Source organism: Wyeomyia smithii, chromosome 3, assembly GCF_029784165.1.
Source record: "Wyeomyia smithii strain HCP4-BCI-WySm-NY-G18 chromosome 3, ASM2978416v1, whole genome shotgun sequence".
Lineage (NCBI taxonomy): Eukaryota > Metazoa > Arthropoda > Insecta > Diptera > Culicidae > Wyeomyia > Wyeomyia smithii.
The window spans coordinates 124,391,756-124,411,210 of record NC_073696.1 but is presented as its reverse complement, the minus strand read 5'-3'; the positions used below and the strand labels follow the sequence as shown (position 1 = coordinate 124,411,210).

At 38.7% G+C, this 19,455-nt stretch overlaps 2 protein-coding genes across 2 annotated transcripts; both read left to right on the top strand.

The window, feature by feature from the left end:
• Window positions 1-471: 471 nt before the first annotated feature.
• On the top strand, window positions 472-10,337 carry LOC129728534 (ralBP1-associated Eps domain-containing protein 1-like). Its single transcript, XM_055686978.1, has 6 exons — window positions 472-504; window positions 783-2,023; window positions 2,089-2,767; window positions 2,821-2,989; window positions 3,055-3,716; window positions 7,749-10,337. The coding sequence occupies exons 1-6, from the start codon at window positions 487-489 to the stop codon at window positions 8,250-8,252; spliced, it is 3,273 nt and encodes a 1,090-aa protein (XP_055542953.1). The 5' UTR covers window positions 472-486; the 3' UTR covers window positions 8,253-10,337.
• Window positions 10,338-10,846: 509 nt separating this feature from the next.
• LOC129730316 (protein croquemort-like) lies at window positions 10,847-15,779 on the top strand. Its single transcript, XM_055689564.1, has 4 exons — window positions 10,847-11,339; window positions 12,127-12,953; window positions 13,018-13,108; window positions 15,578-15,779. Exons 1-4 carry the CDS (start codon window positions 10,908-10,910, stop codon window positions 15,740-15,742), a joined length of 1,515 nt encoding a protein of 504 aa, XP_055545539.1. The 5' UTR covers window positions 10,847-10,907; the 3' UTR covers window positions 15,743-15,779.
• Window positions 15,780-19,455: the final 3,676 nt, after the last annotated feature.

Genomic DNA, 19,455 nt, shown 5'->3' with positions numbered 1-19,455 from the left:
CGGCTAACTATACCGAATGTAGTAGGTGTAGTTTGTTGAGGGACAAATAACCGTGGCTTTGTTGAGTTCAGCTTCATTAATCAGCACCTGTAGTAGCTATATCCAATGATTGAATGCATTCAGCAGATTTATCGTCTTGCTACAACGCAACGAGAACGAAGAAATGGATGCCAGTAGTAGTTGGCATCGTGAATCAACGGATTGAATGAACGATTGACATGTATCAAACTAAAGAAGAAGGAAAATAAACGGATATGAGAAAAGACAGGTCAGTGTTGCAACCTTTCGTGCAAAAGTCGTGTTTTTTCGCAAATAGCAAATTGCACGATGATGTGCAATCGCTGGTGGCTTTTCCTATCTGTGTCGATGTGAATATTCAACGTGATATGCGATAGTAATATAAAATAGCTTCCTTCATACAAGAGGGTATAAATAACTGCTTCCGAATCAAAACGAGTGCAATAGATTTGCTCTTTATGTTGTCAGATGTTTCTATGCTACCGGGTGAGGGAGAAAGATTGACAAATAAAAAATTGGAAATGGGTCGATGGGTTTCATTATTTAATTAAAGTTTTAGTAAAACTTGAGTGCTTATTCTTATATTACCTACAATACATTTTAAACACAAAATAGCATTGCAGTTGCACCTGCCATTCCTTTCAATATCGCGTATACTCTGGGAGAGATTTTCGGTTTCGATCATCCTGAGTTTTTTAAATTAATTGCAGTTGTACAGATGCAGATGAATATTCTAAGTTAATTATTTATTTAATTTTTCACAGATAACATCACTTGTCGGTATTCCTCAAACCGCACTGCATCTGTCTCGACAGCAGTTTTATGGTTGCCTAAAACTGATTGCGGCCTATCAAGCGTCAGTGCCACTGCGCGAAGAGATTCTCACTTCCACGTTAACTCTCCCATTGCCACAATTCAGTTGGATTGAATCTCCTACAACACTTCCTGTATCGGCATCCGGTGCAGGCTCCACCGCTAGTTCGGTGGGCTCCACCGGGATGGCACCACCGGAACGAAATGGGTATGGCAATCGATCTGCAGATTATATTGAGATGAAAGGCGGCAAAGATCTAATTGAACTGGTAACGACTAGTAGCAGTAGTAGTCGTGAAAGAGTTGATAACATGTCCAACAGTGGCGATATGACCAACTCTGATCAGCCGAGCACTGATTCCGAGGTGGAACACAACGACGATTCAATACTAAGACTAACTGAACGTCATCACGTGGTCAAAGTAAAAGGTCAAGGAGTCGGAAAGCTAGTAGGAGGTGGAACCAGCAGTGGAGTCGGTGGTTCTCCAGAGGCGTGGAGTACGGCTAGTGACAGTCCGACGCCAACCAACAGTGTAGCCGAACGTCCATGGGCAAACCAGGCTCTTTGGCAGGGTTTAGTGTGTGAAGAACAGCGTCAGTTGCTAGGCACAGAAGAAGAGTCTTCTGATAAACACAGTAGTGATGATGACCAAGATACTGATTTGGAATATTTTTATCAGATTTCGCAAACTCAGAAAGAATATTACTTGAAACAGTTTAGAACTAACAATAACATGTCCAACAGTGGCGATATGACCAACTCTGATCAGCCGAGCACTGATTCCGAGGTGGAACACAACGACGATTCAATACTAAGACTAACTGAACGTCATCACGTGGTCAAAGTAAAAGGTCAAGGAGTCGGAAAGCTAGTAGGAGGTGGAACCAGCAGTGGAGTCGGTGGTTCTCCAGAGGCGTGGAGTACGGCTAGTGACAGTCCGACGCCAACCAACAGTGTAGCCGAACGTCCATGGGCAAACCAGGCTCTTTGGCAGGGTTTAGTGTGTGAAGAACAGCGTCAGTTGCTAGGCACAGAAGAAGAGTCTTCTGATAAACACAGTAGTGATGATGACCAAGATACTGAATTGGAATATTTTTATCAGATTTCGCAAACTCAGAAAGAATATTACTTGAAACAGTTTAGAACTATACAGCCTGACGTGCATGGGTTAGTCAGTGGACAAGTGGCTAGGTAAGTAAAATGATTCATGTTAATGCAGTCAACATCGTGTACTAGAAAAAATCTAATTATTGCAGAGTGTTTTTCGAAAAATCTCGTATACCAATAAAAGAGTTGCGACACATTTGGCAGATGTGTGATGTTACACGTGATGGTGCTTTAAATTTGGCGGAGTTCACGGCGGCAATGCATTTGGTAGTTTTGCGACGAAATAACATCCCTGTGCCAAGCACTCTTCCTGGCTGTTTGATGCCGAGTTTGTTACAGAATTCATTGTTACCTGGTGCAAATACTAGTAATCAAACTCAACAAAGTGGTAATTCGACCGGAGGTGCTAGTACTGGTGGAATTGGGATAGAAACTGGAAACAGTATTACCGATCGTGAACGAATTGGTCCAGAGGAGGCTGATTTACTGCATCTCGAAAGCGATGATAATACTGATAGCGGTAATAGGGTAAACATCGACAAAAAAGACTACCAACGAATCGTTTCACATCCGGAACAACTAAAATTCAGTCATCAATTATCAACAACTGGAAATTCAATGGCAACTGCCACACTTGTATCGGTTGGAAGCATCGAACACAGTTCACCAACAGTCTCATCTACAACCGGTAACTCGAAATTGATGAACAATATATCCAGGTCTGGTAGAAAAACACAAACCAATCTGGTATCTCCACTGCAGCATTCAAAAACAAAACCCTCGAAAAACGAACAATCAATGACACCGCCTAATAATTTAAATAATAAGGTATTCAATTTAAACAAGCTTTATATAGCCCACTAACTACCCTTCGGTTTTAGGAGTGGAACATTTCCAGTAAAGAATGGACCAAATTTACAGAATCTCCTACATCGAACGTTTCTAGTCCTGGACCCAAACCCGTCAACTTTGATATGCAACGCACGACTCAGGCAATTGTATCTGATCCACAAATTTTGCATCCAGTACCACTACGTGTAACACCTGTTGGTAAGATAGAGAATAATTATTTTTTTTATTTGAATTGTCTCAAATTAGGTATATGACCCTTCCAGGTGCTGAAGCTGCAGATAATAGCAATCTAGTCTACAGTGATGTGACCGTCGGAACTGGCGGTATTTTGATAGTACAGCAGGATGATTCGAGTCCAAAGCAGCTCACACAACTCCCTCAACAGCCAATATCAAACCAACGCGATTCACTGACCAGCGGGGATCTTCGTGCTATTCAAAGACCTCAGCCAAAAAAGCCCCCATCAAAGGGGGTAGGTGCCATACCTCCGCCCCCACAACGAGAACCAAGTGTGACCTCTGCCAGCGGTTCAGTGATCGTGGTAGATTCTATGGCTACCTCACTTGATACAGCCACTTTCAACAGTGTTATCAACAGTACTGCTGGACACCCAGTCATGGGAACCGTAATCAATAGTGCCAGTAAGAAGGATCAACCTCCTCCGCCGTTGCCCCCTCCACGACCTGCACATCACCGTCACACACGAAGCAGCAGTTTAGATCTGAACAAGCTTAAACTCAACACAACTAGTGGTGTTTCTGGGGCTTCTGGCTTGACCAAACAATTGGAGGATCAGTTAAAGATGCCACCACCACCAGAAGTTCCACCACGCGTCACTCCAACATCCGAACAACTTTCAGCTGTGCCTGGATTTGCTGATTTTGCACATTTTTCAAATACAACCACCACTGGTGGAACGCACATGGTAAGTTTTTCTGTAATTTATAGATTCCTCCGGTGATCAACATGAATTTTCTGCTGGTATCTTGGTTACCAGTGAGCCCAGGTACACGAGCTCGTCCTGTCTTTAGTTTGAACGTACATAGTCGATTTGATTATCTATCTGTTGGTCGGGTGATCTGTGGAACGACGGGTGTGGATACATATATATTTGCGGGGGAGGAAGATACTTCGATATCATACCCTGGAAAGCTGCAAAGTTCACGCACCGCTGGCCGTTTTACATTGCCTTTCGTCCTACCTGAGCGTTCATATCCCCGATGAAGATTTTCGCTCCAGCTGCGTTTCCTTCTCGTCATCAGAGACTCATCATCAAATCATGCTATATGTGGCCGGAGCACGGTGATGTTGCTGTAGTTGAAGAACCGGCCCTTTTTCTAAACTTGCCCATCCTCGCGTTGATCGGCTGCCACCCCACCACGCGTAGGTGCATCTTCCTTAGTACTATGAAGCTGGTTTTCAGCTCGCTGCTGGTGCCCCGATCTTATCAGGATTTTTTACAGCGGGTTTTGTGCAGCGTTGGGAGGTTGATACTGTTGTCATTGGAAGCACTCGCCCTCATGTATTAAGTTTTCAACGCGTTTATTTGCAGTTCGATTTACCGTAAAGCGCCCTAATTCTGCGCGGCTCTTAATTCTGCGCACTTCTTATTAGAATGTTAAAAAATATCAATTAAAAGCAGATTTCCAAAAATGATGTTTGCAGTGGCGTCGGGCCCACCTGTGCTACATGTGCACTGCACAGGTACCTTACTACCTATAATACCTTACTACCCCGGGCATATGCGATTATAGAAATATAAAAACCTTTAAATCAAGTAAGCCTACTAGCGAAACCCTCCAATTTGAATCATCAAACACTTTGGTGTGAGTTCCTTTTTTATTCAAGGAAAAAAAACTTAAATAAATGTTTGGTGCACATGTGACGAAATCAGCCACGCGACGCCTCTGGATGTTTGGAAGTGATTTCCTATATATTAACTGTAAACTTTCTGCTTATGTTTCCTTTTTAACTAAACAGCATCAGCATTTTGATACGAAGTGCGCAGAATTAGAAGCCGCGCAGAATTAGGGCGTCTCACGGTAGCTGGCTTCAGTTTTCAGTCGGACGTAGGTTTACTCCGCCGTCGCAAAGTAGCGTGTTAAGATGTCAGTCATTCACAAAGCCCAGAAGCTTAACCGACCTTTTTTTCCTGTTGGAGCTTATGACCACTGCTACTGCTTGTTTCCCAGCCTCCAAGCTCTGATTTTAAACAGGATGTAGACACCCCACAGAATGGCTCCGGCCCGACGAATGTAGTCGAAGAACCAATGTTTGCTTTTTCGTTTCCTATTATACCACAGTGACTAGGCACCCAGTATGGATTAACATCGTTTGTTGCAGATAGTTGTTGGAGGGATAGAATACAATCTCTTAAACTAAAATACAATAACTTGGACTGACATGTATATGCTTTTAACGTATTGAGAGCTGCTTGACTATCTGAGAAAATGCAGCTATTGGCATACCTATATTTTCTAGCCAAACAAATATTTGTGCATGTTAAAATAGCATTTATTTCAGCTTGAAAAACTGTGGGCCACTGTCCCATTCGAATTGATTCCTGGTCCAGTGACCCCAGCGCCTGTAGACTCACCCATTCTAGAGCCATCTGTATAAAATATGAGTGATCCTCCTTCTCCCATTCGCTGCAATTGGATTCAATCACTTTGAAGGGAACGTTGAAGTTGAACCTTAGTAACCATGAATGAAGACTGGATGGACCTCCAGTCTTCATTCATGGTTACTAAGGTGTTCAGTTGAAAACCTGAGGGTTCGTAAATGTCCCTTAAAATCCCCTTCCTGAAAAGTTTTAACACGTTTGAGCCTAAAGGCAGCTTTTTCGGCTTTAAGTTGTACATATTGATGCAAGGGTAGAAGATATAAAAGAGCTTCTAAGGCTTTAGATGGTGCACTGGTCATCGTTCCTGTTATTGATAAGCTTGTCAGACGTTGAAGTTTATCCAGCTTTTTTCAGCTGATATTTAAGTAGTTTTAGACCACCAAACTAGCGAAGCATATGTTAATCTGGGTCTCATAATTGTCGAGTATATCCAGTTAATCATCCTCGGCTTGAGTCCCCACTTTTTGTCAAATGTATTGTTGCAAGCCCAAAAAAGAGCGTTGTTTGCTTTCGAGATTGCATACTCTAGATGGTCGTTCCAGTTGAGCTCATGGTCAAGCATAACACTAAGGTACTTAGTTCGTCCGGATATCACCAACTATGGTTCAACCAACTTAACCCTCTCTTTACCATGGTTACTCTAGAGCACCATAGGTTTGGATGCAAAGTCTTCAGAAATATTTACCAATCCTACTCAGAATGCATAATCAGTATATTGTTCAAGAATATATTCATGCATTTTGAGTAGCATTGGTAAACATTTCGAAAAACTTTCCGCATTTATTATACTTTCTCTTTATTGTTAATGGGATTATGACTGTTTTAGAAGGGTTGAAGTTTAGTGCTATCAACTTACACCATATGTAGTGCATCATGTGTAGTTCAGGGCGAATTGCACTCTATTAGAAATAGTAAGCCCACTTTTACCCCTAATTAAAAAAGTAATGTCATCAGTGAATCCGATGACTCCGTATCCTAGGTTTGTTAAGTTGTTAAGAAGATCATCGACTACAAGAAATCACAATATAGGAGATAAAACCGCTTCTTGCAGACAACCCATTGTTGGTTTTGTCATTAAAGTTGATCTTCCTAATTTGGCTGTTATTACCCGGTTACCCGGTTTGCTAACATAGCAAGTGTCCAATTTTAGATGCACATATCGAAACCGCGTTCTTGCAGCTTTCTTTGAAGATTCGTGAAAAGCATTGTCATATGCTCCCTCAATGTCAAGAAAAGCTGTCAGTGAGATTACTTCAGCATCAAAAGACTTCTCTAGTTTTGAAATCAACATGTGAAGTGTGATTTTAATTGGTTTACCAGATTGATAGGCAAACTGGAATTTGTTCAATGGTTTACTGTTCAAGTAAGATAATTTGATGTGTAGATCAATGATTTCTTTCACCTTTTTTTAAAATGACAGAAGTTAGACTGATTGGTCTGTATTCTTTAGGACTTGTGCTGTCACGTTTTCCTTAGGAATAAATATGACGCGGACTTCTCGCTATTTACTAGGAATGTAGCTTAGTATCATGCTAGCCCTGAACATCTCCACCAGAAAGGGGACTATAAAATCCTTGCTTTTTTGTAAAAGTACTGGATAAATGGCGATTTGAAGGGCTTTAACCCTTTAACGGGCCGAGGCTAAAAAAATGTGATTAAATTTTATTGTTTATATCTGATCACTGATCATAGCTCGTAATTATGAAGCAGAAAAAAACGAAAGTTTTTGGTGGCAATATAGTTGCCACTGCCTTATAAAGGGTTAAGGAATCCACTGCCCACTCAACTCTTGACTTCGTAAATATCACACTGGCTAGTTCTTGAGCTTATACCTTATCATGTGAACCAACTTTGTGAAAATCGTAACCCTCGTGGAAGGACCATCGTGTCAGCTTTAGGGTCCCAAGCTGTAACCAAATCGTTAATCAGCCGCTTCTGACATAGAGAACAGACGCTGTTTTAGACCGCACCACCTGCACAGACGCTCAGGGTTGGCATAGTAATTACTCTCTCGTTGAAAGATAGTTTATGTGTCAAAGTCACACCTTTTCACTTAGCTATTACCGGATGATAACATTTACTAGGCAATGCTAGTAAGTTGTGTCCATGTTCCAGTTGGCAGACTGGTCTGTTCATATGACTCGTGGAAGCATGAGATACAGGGGCCGGAGTTATGTTTGACGCTCTTCCCAGGTTGGCAACTCACCATTCGAAACCCTACATTCGATCCCTATATCAACAGCTTATAGCAAAGTCTATGAACAAATAAGTTCATTTCTGGAAGCGGAATTTAGTGTATAGACTGCGCACGTTTTGGTTTGCAATATATGCAAGAATCCTTCTAGGAGCGGTGCACATCCTTCTAGGAGCGGTGTTTCAAACTCGCTCATCGTTGGCACACCATCGCTGCAAACGGCCTCACGCAACAGCGCTTTCGAGGTTTATCGTAAGCCTCAGCAGCAACATTCTCGTGGATCCCAGTCTCCGCCACATCCAGTGCCGCCATTGCTTACATCCCGTAGTGTTGAATCATCCTCACTTGAGTATGAAAAACGGATGTTAGCGCTCAGTGACAATTTGCGGCAGGTTCGTTTAAAGGGTAACGAATGCTCCAACGGCTCTGATGTGCTGAAACATTTGAAAGAACAGAACCTTCTTCTGCTGCGGATATGTAACGATTTAAGCGAGGAACTGCTGCAAATTCAGCAAAAAAGGGAAGACATACGGATAAAAATTGAATTGCAGGAACAAAATTTAGGTGCTGGTACAAGTACAGTGACTGTTAGTGGTGCACACCCTACTAGTAGTATTTGCTCCTCAAGCCACCATGCGGTGTGAAATCGCCATACTAGGATTTGTTGACCATTGATGATAAGCTGAATGTGAATGATGTCGATATATAGACTATCAGCATGTTAATTGTGATTTTGTTCCCCCAGAAAAAAACTGCTACACAAGCGAAGCCTTTTCCTCAACTCAAACACTATTCCGCTTAGTAGAGAATCAGCAAAACATTAAAGTTTTACATTTTAAACATTGTTAGCGACCGTAGTAAGTAGAGGGGAATATCTCATGAGATTTTAAACTGAATTACACCCACTTTGGATCGTTGCAGGGAAACGTAGTATGTATTTAACAAAAACTATCAATCATTTATCGTCAGGACTTCGAAATCAGCGCGAAATGTTTGTTCAAAAGAAGAAACTTAACAATACTTTGTGAAAGTAATTGGTTTTGATAAGATTATGTTATTATGTTAAATAGTGTATTGAATCGTATGAGTAAATTCATTATCGAAAATAGAAGGAAGTCTTATCCCGCTTGGCAGTATGATTTTTGTCCGATACAGTAATTATGATTCCATTCATTATGGGAATATTGCAAACAGCAAAAGTTGTGTATTGATTCTGTGTATTCTGTTTTTTTTTAATTCCGTATTATTTCGGTACCGGTTTACAACAAAAACTAAATATTTAACATCTAAAACAAAATTTTGTATAAATTGCTTACTATGTACTACCAGCACAGTTTTCTGAGGATAATTTCTTTTTTTTTCTCTGCAGTGCTTCCCGTGGATGATTATTGTTAATATTATTTGACAATAAAATAAATAGATCAGCGAAATATGAAGTTAAGTGGTCATCCAAAACTAACGTAAACTTATTAGTGTGAAATGATGGAAGGGTGGGGGGCGGATTTGTGTGCGTTCTGATGAATCTGGCTTCAAACAAGAAAAAGGTTTAAAAAAGTTACTCCAAAACTTATAATTCTGCATTTTATTGGCATGTCGTACAAATTTTTCCGTGAAACTTTTATAGTGTAGAGAATTTATGACCACAGTTGATGACCGAATACCCGTTAATGCTACAAACGGCTGTTCGTGATATTTAAACCATCCTTTTGACAATTTTCTCCACGTTGATTTTTCGAAACAAATGTTAAATTTGGCAACATTCGTTTTCTTGAAAAGAAATTAACTTCGTCAACAGTGTCAATGGAAAACTCCAAACTGACGCAAAAAGAGTTGATGGGAGTGTAGTTCGATTGAATGAATGAATAATGGACTGAAATAATGAATGAATTCTTTCCACATTTTTTATTTTTCAAATTTGGTGTAACATTCTGGGGAATAACGGGCTTAAAATTTTCTATCATAAACATACAGTGACAGAGAGGAGAAGCAGGGCACCATATTTGAATTATCCCTATATGCTTATTAGAGGAGCATAGTCTTTTTTGCACAGCGTTTTAACTTCATCGTGCGTTGGATGCGCAAGTTCCTTTTTCTTTGTTCATCAATGCAAAAGCTGCTTGTTTATATATTCAAAAACATGCTGCTACAGAAATACAGTAACTTTGCCATTATCGATGATTGGCCTTTAAACAGCATAAGTTTTGTAACAATAGCCAAAATGAGACAAATTGATTGTTTCGAAATATGGATGAGACGCCGTTAAGATATTATCCGAGTATGTAGCATTTTCGTTCGAAGTTATTGTACGATACAAAGTGTTTACAATCACATAGAAGAGATGATTCTTTATTCTACGTTGACATCTTGAACGATCTGATAAATGTTTGGGATGTGTTGCTAAAATGGATGACAGAAACATAAATAATAAAAGAGATACTTATTTTTATAAAGATGTATAAACTATTCAAATCTATTTTAATGAGAGTACAGCTTCACTCAATCTGTCGGGGTAGCGCAAAGTATTAAGTTTACAAATAGAAGCGCAAATATCCAGTTCTGCGAAGAACTTTCATGTGTTATAATGTCCAAAGGATGAATCAATTATGTCGTGCAGAGTGTGTTAAAAAATGTCAACCGCCAAATATGGACAACAGATTGAAACTGAACAAAGGACATTAGAACGTGCTCTTAGCGTATATCGTCTGTTGAAAAAAAAAAATACAGAAAAAGTACGATAAATGTAACAGACAGTGGAAATCAGTCAGATAGTAATTTAATCACCATAAGAGACATTTGCAAACGATCTGATCAAGCTTTGTCACTATAAGCCGAAATGATGAATGTACATTTCTCTGTATTCAAACAATATCGGAAATACACAGTAAACACGTGAAAAAATATGTGTAAGATATATTAACACCTAAATTGACGAAACGGCAAAAAATATATGTTGAACAATTTCATTTTCATTAAAATTCTCATGAATTTCTAATGAATACCTGAAACAAAAACAAAATTTATTCAGTTCGTGCGGACCTGGTTGAAGCGTTTAATTATTGCCTTGAAACAGTTTGTAGCGTTGAGAGCTTATATCACCTCCGGTTTATTATCACGATTTGAACCGAATTACGCTTAGATTAAGAAACGAAGAGATGCATGTGCTATTACTAAACGTTTGATAAGCATTCACATACTCGGATATGATGTGTTCAATTGCATCTTATCATTGATTCCTCAAACACCTGAAATCGACGCTCAAGTTTAGTCTTGAAAAAAACGTTAATAATTGACATCGTATCATGGCATTTGCTTGTTCGACTAAAGCGAAACGTTGGTGGGCTTTCAGCACCGCCGGGATAGTTTGTATTGTAGCCATAATTCTTGGTGTGGTATGGCCCATAGCAGTTCGCAAAGAAATAGAGAAAGAATTTCTCCTAAAACCAGGCACTCGAATATATGACAATTGGAAAAATCCGCCTGTCAACATATACCTTGAGATTTATCTCTGGAACTGGACCAACACGAATGACTATCGAGATGCAGGGTATAAACCGCAATTGCAACAATTAGGCCCGTATACGTTTCGAGAGATACATGAACGAGATGATCTGCTGTGGAACGATGATTTTACATTGACTTTCTATCAGCGACGCATTTGGCACTACGAACCTGAACTGTCTGCTGGGGATTTGGAAAATGATATAGTTGTTTCAGTTAATCCTGTATTGTTGGTGAGTAGGGAATCGGATCTTTTTGTGTCATTCGAGTGATCACATCGGTTAACATCGACATTGTCCACTATGTGAAAATCTAGATAGTGGAGTTATTTATGTTGGCCTTTTCTTGTAATCAGAAAAAAAAAAAAAATTCCATTAGTTAAGAGTTGTAGCATAGGTATTTTGTATCTATTGCAAAAGGTACGTTCGTCCTAGAAAATCCAGTTTTGAGTGCTAAAACTGTATTGAAACAGATTTTCCGGTAAAGATCATTCAGAGACCAACGACGTTAACAACAAACATTTTAAACAGATGAAGAAAATCGGTTGAAAAGTTTATCGGCATAAAAACATATACGGCAGTCATTTTTCGAAAAATCATTCCAAAATAATCGCATATAAAGTTTAGCATAACTTGCTCTAACTTTCTCCCTATTGCACAAATCTCCTTGAGAAATTTAGGTCGTCCTTTTCATTTAGAGCTAAACTGAAGTTGATGTTTAAAAAAGAAATACAAATAATAGGTATATATTAACTAGACCCAGGATAAAACTGAAAAAATAAAAGGCATGATGGGCCATTGATTAAATCCTTAAAATTCTGCGCTAACGTCAAAAACCAGAAGAATAAATTGTTTCGCCCCTGAACGCTTATCTTCACCAGAGCAGCCCAAGCATGTACTAGTAAATTTTTAATATTTTTTTCATATTAAATGTTTGATAACCAGATGACACCGTGACATTTTGCTAAATAATGCTTTGTGATGGCGAAATATAATTTTTCAACGAACTTGTAATTTACAGACAGTTGGCTACGCTACGAAAGATAATCCTTTACAACCTTTTTTGGATGGACTTATCAACGCGAGTTTCGAAATAATAAACTCTCCTTTCTACGTGGTGCGCGCAAAGGATATTTTATTCGATGGATATGACGATATGTTTTTAAAAGCGTTACTCAATCTTGCCGAACAATATCCGCAACTCGTTGAAGGCATCACTCTGCCACCATATGACAAATTTGGTTGGTTCTATGGCCGTAATGATAGCAAAATCTACGATGGAAAATTCACCATTGGAACGGGATTGGACAGATGGGAAACTATGGGAATGATGCATCGTTGGAACGGAGTTAGGCAAACAGAGTTTTACCGCGGCGAATGTGGTTTAGTTCATGGATCCACAGGGGAACTTTGGCCTCCTTTTCAGGACATGCGATCTAATGTCAGTGTTTTTTCACCGGATATATGTAGTGCAATGTCCCTTGAATTCGATGGTGAAATTAGTGTACATGATGTGAACGGTTATAAGTGGAAAGGTAATGAGAGGCCGTTTGATAATGGCCACCGATATAGCGAAACCAAGTGTCAATGCACTGCACCAGAGGAGAACTGCCCTGTGTTGGCACCAGGTGTTTTGGATGTGTCGCGCTGCAAGTGGGGTGCCCCAGCAACTGTTTCCTACCCGCACTTTTACCTAGCCGATGAGAAGTATTTGGATGCAATCGATGGAATGCAACCTAACAAGCCACAGCATGAGTTTATACTTGCACTGGAACCACACACTGGAGTAGCACTTCAAGTGAAAGCTCAGTTACAAGTCAATCTAGCAATTGAACATTACGGATTGACGTAAGATAACTCGTTACATAAAAATGTATATATACACTGATATTTACTATTGTATTTCATGTAGAATGCTCAAAGATTTACCCGAAGTGATGCTGCCGATTTTGTGGTTTTGTCAAAGAGCTGATATTTCGGAGGATCTTGCAAGTGATTTGAAGGTACAGTATAGTTGCTGTAGCTTTGTTCTGTGTTTCACACACCAGCTTTATTTTTTGCATAGTTTAAATATGATTACTGATTGGTGTTCCAGGTTGGGAATCTTAGCAAACTATTGATAGAATATATGTAGAAAGGTTATACCACAGACTAACAGACATAACACCTCGAAAAATTTTCAATAAAGTCATCGTTCGGAAGATACCAGTACTTCACGTTAGCAACACAAGCACCATCTGCTGCCGTGTTCGCGCTGCGTCTTGTATTTCGCTAGCGTACATGCATATGTCAAATTGAGAACTACAAAATATGTATGAGATTGCATGATAGCGCCACAGGTGTTGCCGCGCGATGACTGTTGTTGGATTGGAAATTTGAAATGATCCTTTTGTTGTGGCGATGGAGCAAAGATTTAGTGTTACGTTTGTTAGTCTGTGGTAATACTATACCGTGGTACGCTCGGGCGTCACCCTGTTACAAAAAATAGAAAAGCGCATTTGAAGTTTCAAATATGCGCCCATTTGTTTATTCGTTTTTTCAAGCTTTCTAGAATAACCCTTATGTTTGGAAAACATATTTCAAAAATACGTATAAAAGCATGACGTTGAGCAAAACAACCTCGATAATGTTAAAATGTAACACGTGACGCTTATGCGCTTATGTTAAACCCAGGGTGACGAAAAAGTTTTCAAAAATAAATTCCCTGATTTTCCCTGATATTCGTCGAAATAGAACATTAACTTTCCTGATATTTTTCAGCATTTAGAACAAAAATATTAAATGTAGAAATGCTTCCATGATTTCGCCACCCTGTTTACATGTTTTTTTTACGCTGATTTCCGTTTCACGCGGCATCTTTTTATTGGTTTTTCATTTTCAAACCGTTTGTTGAGTGTCATATGAGTTCACTTAATCCAATTTACCGAATATTCACTGATTTGGCACAACCTTACTATATTTTTTCCTAGATTTTTGATTCTTTTTTGAAAGTATTTAGCAGAAATTATTAAAAACGTTTAGCAAATGAAGTTTTTTCAAGCGAATTTCATAATATACGCGTTTTTCTTGCGCGCTACGTATCCCTCGCATAGAAAAAACTAGTTTAATACCATGCTTATATTTCCTAGCTAAACAGACTTGTACGTATTTAAAAATTGCAAATATTTCGTCCTGGAACACTGTAGGTCCGCGACCTATTTCTGTACCATTTATGCCTGCTCCGGTTGAATAGTTAATTTTTGAGCAATCTGTGTAGAAGACGACAGAGCCTTGTCGAATATAATGTTTGGTTTAGCTTCCATCCAAGTTTCGTTACCTAGTGGCCCGTCTGGTCTTTAGATTCTTCTTTGTGGCATGTTAGTTGCCTATTTGCCACCTCTAGTTGTATTACCTGGTAGCGTGGTAACAGATGCAGAATTGCATCTAGGGCTTTCAATGTAGCACTATGCATTGCCCCAGTAACTGCATTACAAATTTTTGCTTGTTCGCGTTGACCTTTCTTTGATTTTGAGCCACCATACTAGCGAGGCATACGTTATTCTTGGTCCCATTATTGCCTGGTACAACCAATAGATCATGCATGGTCTTAATTCCCATCTGCCTATGGCTTTGATACATGTCCAATAGACACTTGTACCTTTACCGATGACATATCCAATATGTGCATTCCAGCTGAGTTTCTGATCCAAAATCACCCCAAGGTGTTTGGTCTCAGTGGAAAATATCGGTGTAGTCTCGCCCAATTTCAGGCTATCTAAGTTATAACTTCTTTTCCAAGTCAATATAAAAATAGTTGTTTTTGAAGGGGTATGGTCAGCTCCTTATGTCTGCATAGTTTTATCCTCAGTTCAGAGCTAACTGCATTCTTTCCGCTATTATACTGTCAAATTTCCTCTCGCAAGAAAAACAACATCATCGGCGAATCTGAATACTTCGAAACCTTTGATATAAATATCACTCTCGTGATTTTCTCCAATTAATGGCTATATAATCAAGGTTTAGACTGACCCTAAATATCACGGTTATGAATGGAATTATTACCCGGTTAATATGCGTGATAGATGAATAGTTTTATCAAGTGGTAGTGTTTAGTAGTACAGAGCAGACACCCCAATAGAGCAGAATTGTTTAGAAATATACAAATATTCTGTAGGTACAAAGCTTGGAGCTAATTTCGGAAAAAAGTATTCAACATTCAATTTTTGTGTATTCTTGGTCATTTATGTTTTTTAGTTTATTATAGTTTAATTATTTGACACGGAACGATAATTTATGCTTCTAAAATATCTACTTTTTGGTTACGATTATCGATTCTTTTTAACACAATATTATTTGACTTTCGTGTCAAATTGACAATTTTAATCATCCACTGTCATCGAGGATGAATTTTTGTGTGGCTGAATAGTTATCATTTTACATTAAAAATACCAGATTTCAAGAGCAACCTTTCTTACTTCTCATTTTATTTTTAGCTGCTTCTTATTCTGCCGGATATCGGAATGTACATTGCTATCGGCCTTGGCGTCATTGGTTTGATCAGTTTCGCAGCTGCGTTGTATTGTTCGCTTAAGGTTTGGAAAACATCGAAGCCAGAGCCTGAGTGCACACGAGATAAGACAACCGAAACGATTGAGTAGAAATGATGTTTTTATAGAAAATAAATCTGTTTGTACATTTGCGCAATTTTCATTTTTATACTTTTTGCGGTCGTAGTTTATTCGTACGAAAATATTAGAACGAGACGAAAACGAGAAGAGCATTTTCCAACTCCTTCAATTAGCCCGACCATTTGATATCAAATTCTGAGGTAATAAAGTTTCCTGATTTCTGTGTTCTAATATATAACGAACAGAGTAACAGTTCGATTCCAATGAATTTCAAAAGACACCTATAGGGCAACTAGACCTTTCAGTTAATACCAATTTTGTGAGAATTAGAACAACCATCTGTGAGAAAAGTAAGTAAGTCTGCTTGCTCTGGAATATGTTTCTTTTTGTAACGTGATTTCACATTTTTATACACAATGGACCAAGCTACAGTCCGATTACAATGAAATTGAAAATTTATCGCCATCTCTGAGAAATACGAATGATTTAAAACAGCACCTGAAACTTGTTTCTTCTCATAACTTTTAAACCATAAGTTCATTATAAAATTTATTAGTCAAGGGCTTTGGAAACATTTGTTTATTTGATACCAATTTTGTTCTAATTGGTTTGATAGTTTCTGGAGTAATGAAGTTTTGTGATTTTCATATTTTGATACATAACAAAGTAACAAAGTTATCCGATTATAATAAAACTTAATAGAGTCTTATGGGATAACTTGACCTTTAATTTCCAACTGTTTCATACTGGTCTCTAAATACTCACAAACATTCATTTATGAAAATGCGAATATGTGCCGTAAATTTGCATTTTTCTAAGTAACATTTCATATAATTTTCTTACGCTATCTTACAGGGGAGGGAGGGGGGAGAATTGATTATCTTACGTAAGAAAAATATTGTTATTGCAGCTGTTCAAAAACCCATGTTCATGAAAGCGTGGACGGTACAATTCATGGAAGGAAATTACGGAATTACTCGAATAAAGGACAGAAAGGAAACGAAGTACAGGGCTTGCTTCATAATGATAAAACTAAAACTATAAACTAAACTGGGCCGTACTGAAAAACTGATCACTTGGATCTACGTCACAATGTTATCTCACGGCAGTGCAGCAGTATTGCTAGTAAAATTCAATTGTGAGCCGTCTGTCAGACATTCAATCAGTTTGGGGTGAAAAGCTGTTTCTACAAGCATCGTAGCGCCTTACGGTCTTCAGAAGAGTTTTTCCCAGGAAAATTTCCTACAAATATCATGTATCGATATATTTTTAGGACCCAACTGGGAATTTCTAGAGAATAAGTTTTGAAAAAGTGAATTTTCCCATATAAAATCGTATGGAAACTTTAAAAATCGGGCGCAAATCGGGCGTTTCACCGATCAATCTGAAAAGTTACACAGTTATTATGGGACCCATAAGGAACACGAAAAGTGCATGGGAGCTAACATTTATTTTTTGTCCCACCCTAATGGTCATGGGTTCTAATTTTAATAGAATCAGATCGTTTGGGGTTAGAGGAACTTTTACGCATTGGTATATTCTTAAGCTCCCTCCCTTTTCCCTACATGAGCCTTCCATCACGCTTAAATTTCAGAAAAAAAGGTAAATATAGTTTAATCCCTCTCCAGGGAGTTATAACTGCCGACACTTGGCAAAGCTCGGTTAAGGAGACCTGTAGAGTTTATAGTTACAATGACAACTGTTTTTGTGCGAGGAATAGGGACTGCACAAAACAAATCGCATGAAAAAATCATTTGAAGCTTCATGAGTAGCTATTAAACAATGTTAGGGACCGCAAAAAAGTACCCAGTTAAAAATCTCAAAACATGATATTTTGATTTGGAAGATACCTATGAAATAATTTTTAAACATCTGAGTGATATACGTACCTATTTTAAGCATGAAAAACTTTCCATCACTATCTTTCGTAAGCTAACAATACGTGACTTTTATTGCGTAGAAATGGCTTAAACAGTAATTGGCTGCTGCAATACGTATGTCATGCGTTAAAATTCATTTCAAGGATCGATAAAACTAAGTGGCCGAAAGGTTTTCGGATATGCAAGTTTCTCATACACCGCACTAAAACATTTGCACAAATAAAAAAATCGCACAGATACAGGTTTGACTGTATAGGCGTGTAAAGAAAAGAGTGAAAGTATAAAAATCCGTCACTGACCACGGGGACTAAGTGACTTTCTTTCGTCTAAGTCGTTAGAGATGCAGATGTAAACTCAGTCTCTGGCAACAACGATTGTAACATTTCCTTCTTCCGTTCCTTGACCAAACGTAACGACGTAGCCGACGCCGTAATCGATCAATACAGAGCGGAAGCTACTGAATTATTGTACATTGAAGATGGTAAATTAATCCCAAATAGCCGTCTGGTAGTTGTTTTTTGTGCAAATTCTCTAACTCAGATTCATCACGGAGGAGCTACTATGCAATGTTCAGTCGTTCAAGTTCACGAGAAAATTTAATTTTTATTTAATTTAAGCTTTTTCATTACAAGTAGTTACATCCAAGCTTATGTGTTCGAAATTTGATGCAGTACGTTACTCTTTATTACGCGGAAGCACGGAACTCTGCGAAATGCAGCATGAGCCTCAAATTTTATAAAAAGTCGCGAAATGCCACGAATATAATGAAAAACAACAACATTCTATGTCAGCGGTTTTCAACCTAGGATACGCGAAGGCTTTTCGACGGTTCGGCTGTTAAATCCTCTTCGCGCAAAGACTTTGGCGACTGGTGACCTGTATGATAGTATTCCAGAGTGTGCAGCCATCAAATCGAAGTTGCTAGATAAACATATAAGCAAGCATTTTCAAAAATTCCCGACTATTGGTATTAAAATTTTTGTAGGTATTGGGATCGCGAACGTTCTCCTGATTTTTTCCAGTTGGCAAATATTAATATACAATATTTAACGATTCCCGGAGACTAGGTAGATATGAAACGCAGCATGAGCCAGTTTAACTTGAATAATACGTGCCTGCCGACACCAAAATATGACTGAAAATAATTTGACTCAGTATGTACTTTTAGTCAGTAACGCAAAGAAATCTTAAACCGTATAAAACAGTTGCTTGTTGTTTTTACCAAATTAAAACTTCATTTAGTATTTTCTGAAGAAAAAGGTTGCCGCCAAAATTCCGAAAAGCAAAGCTTGGGTGCTACATTCTTTTTGGAATTAGACTTTTATTCGACACAGACTTCGCAGCCGACAGTTTAGTGTACAGCACAATTGCGGAGCTAGCGCAACCGACTCTGTCGGTCTCTCCCAGCCGAGATTCGAACATGTGACTACTGGCTTGGAGGCCAGCATCGTACCTCGAGACCAACTAGGAGGCCGCGTAATTACCGCAAAGATTGAATATTTTCTATTTTGCCACCCGCGAATTTTCAACTTTTTTGCCGCGAATAACCACTGTCTCTTTTGATAATCTATGCCGTTATCATATTCAGCCAAAGCTGTGGTGCCTCTTAAATTGAGTCGCCATTATCTTAATCCAAACGCATGTAGCATGAAACTATACGGGAAGGCTTCTTCGAAGAACTCTTGCATAAGTATGTAAGATGATGAGAATCCTAATAATACAGTTCAGGTGAACAAACTACCTAAAATAAGTGCCACTTGGTACCAATGTGAATTACAGGTCACTAGGTATGCAGTAATATCAAGGATTTCCTATTTGTTTATTTATAAGGGGTGCTTAACAACAAGGAAGATAACCTAACGC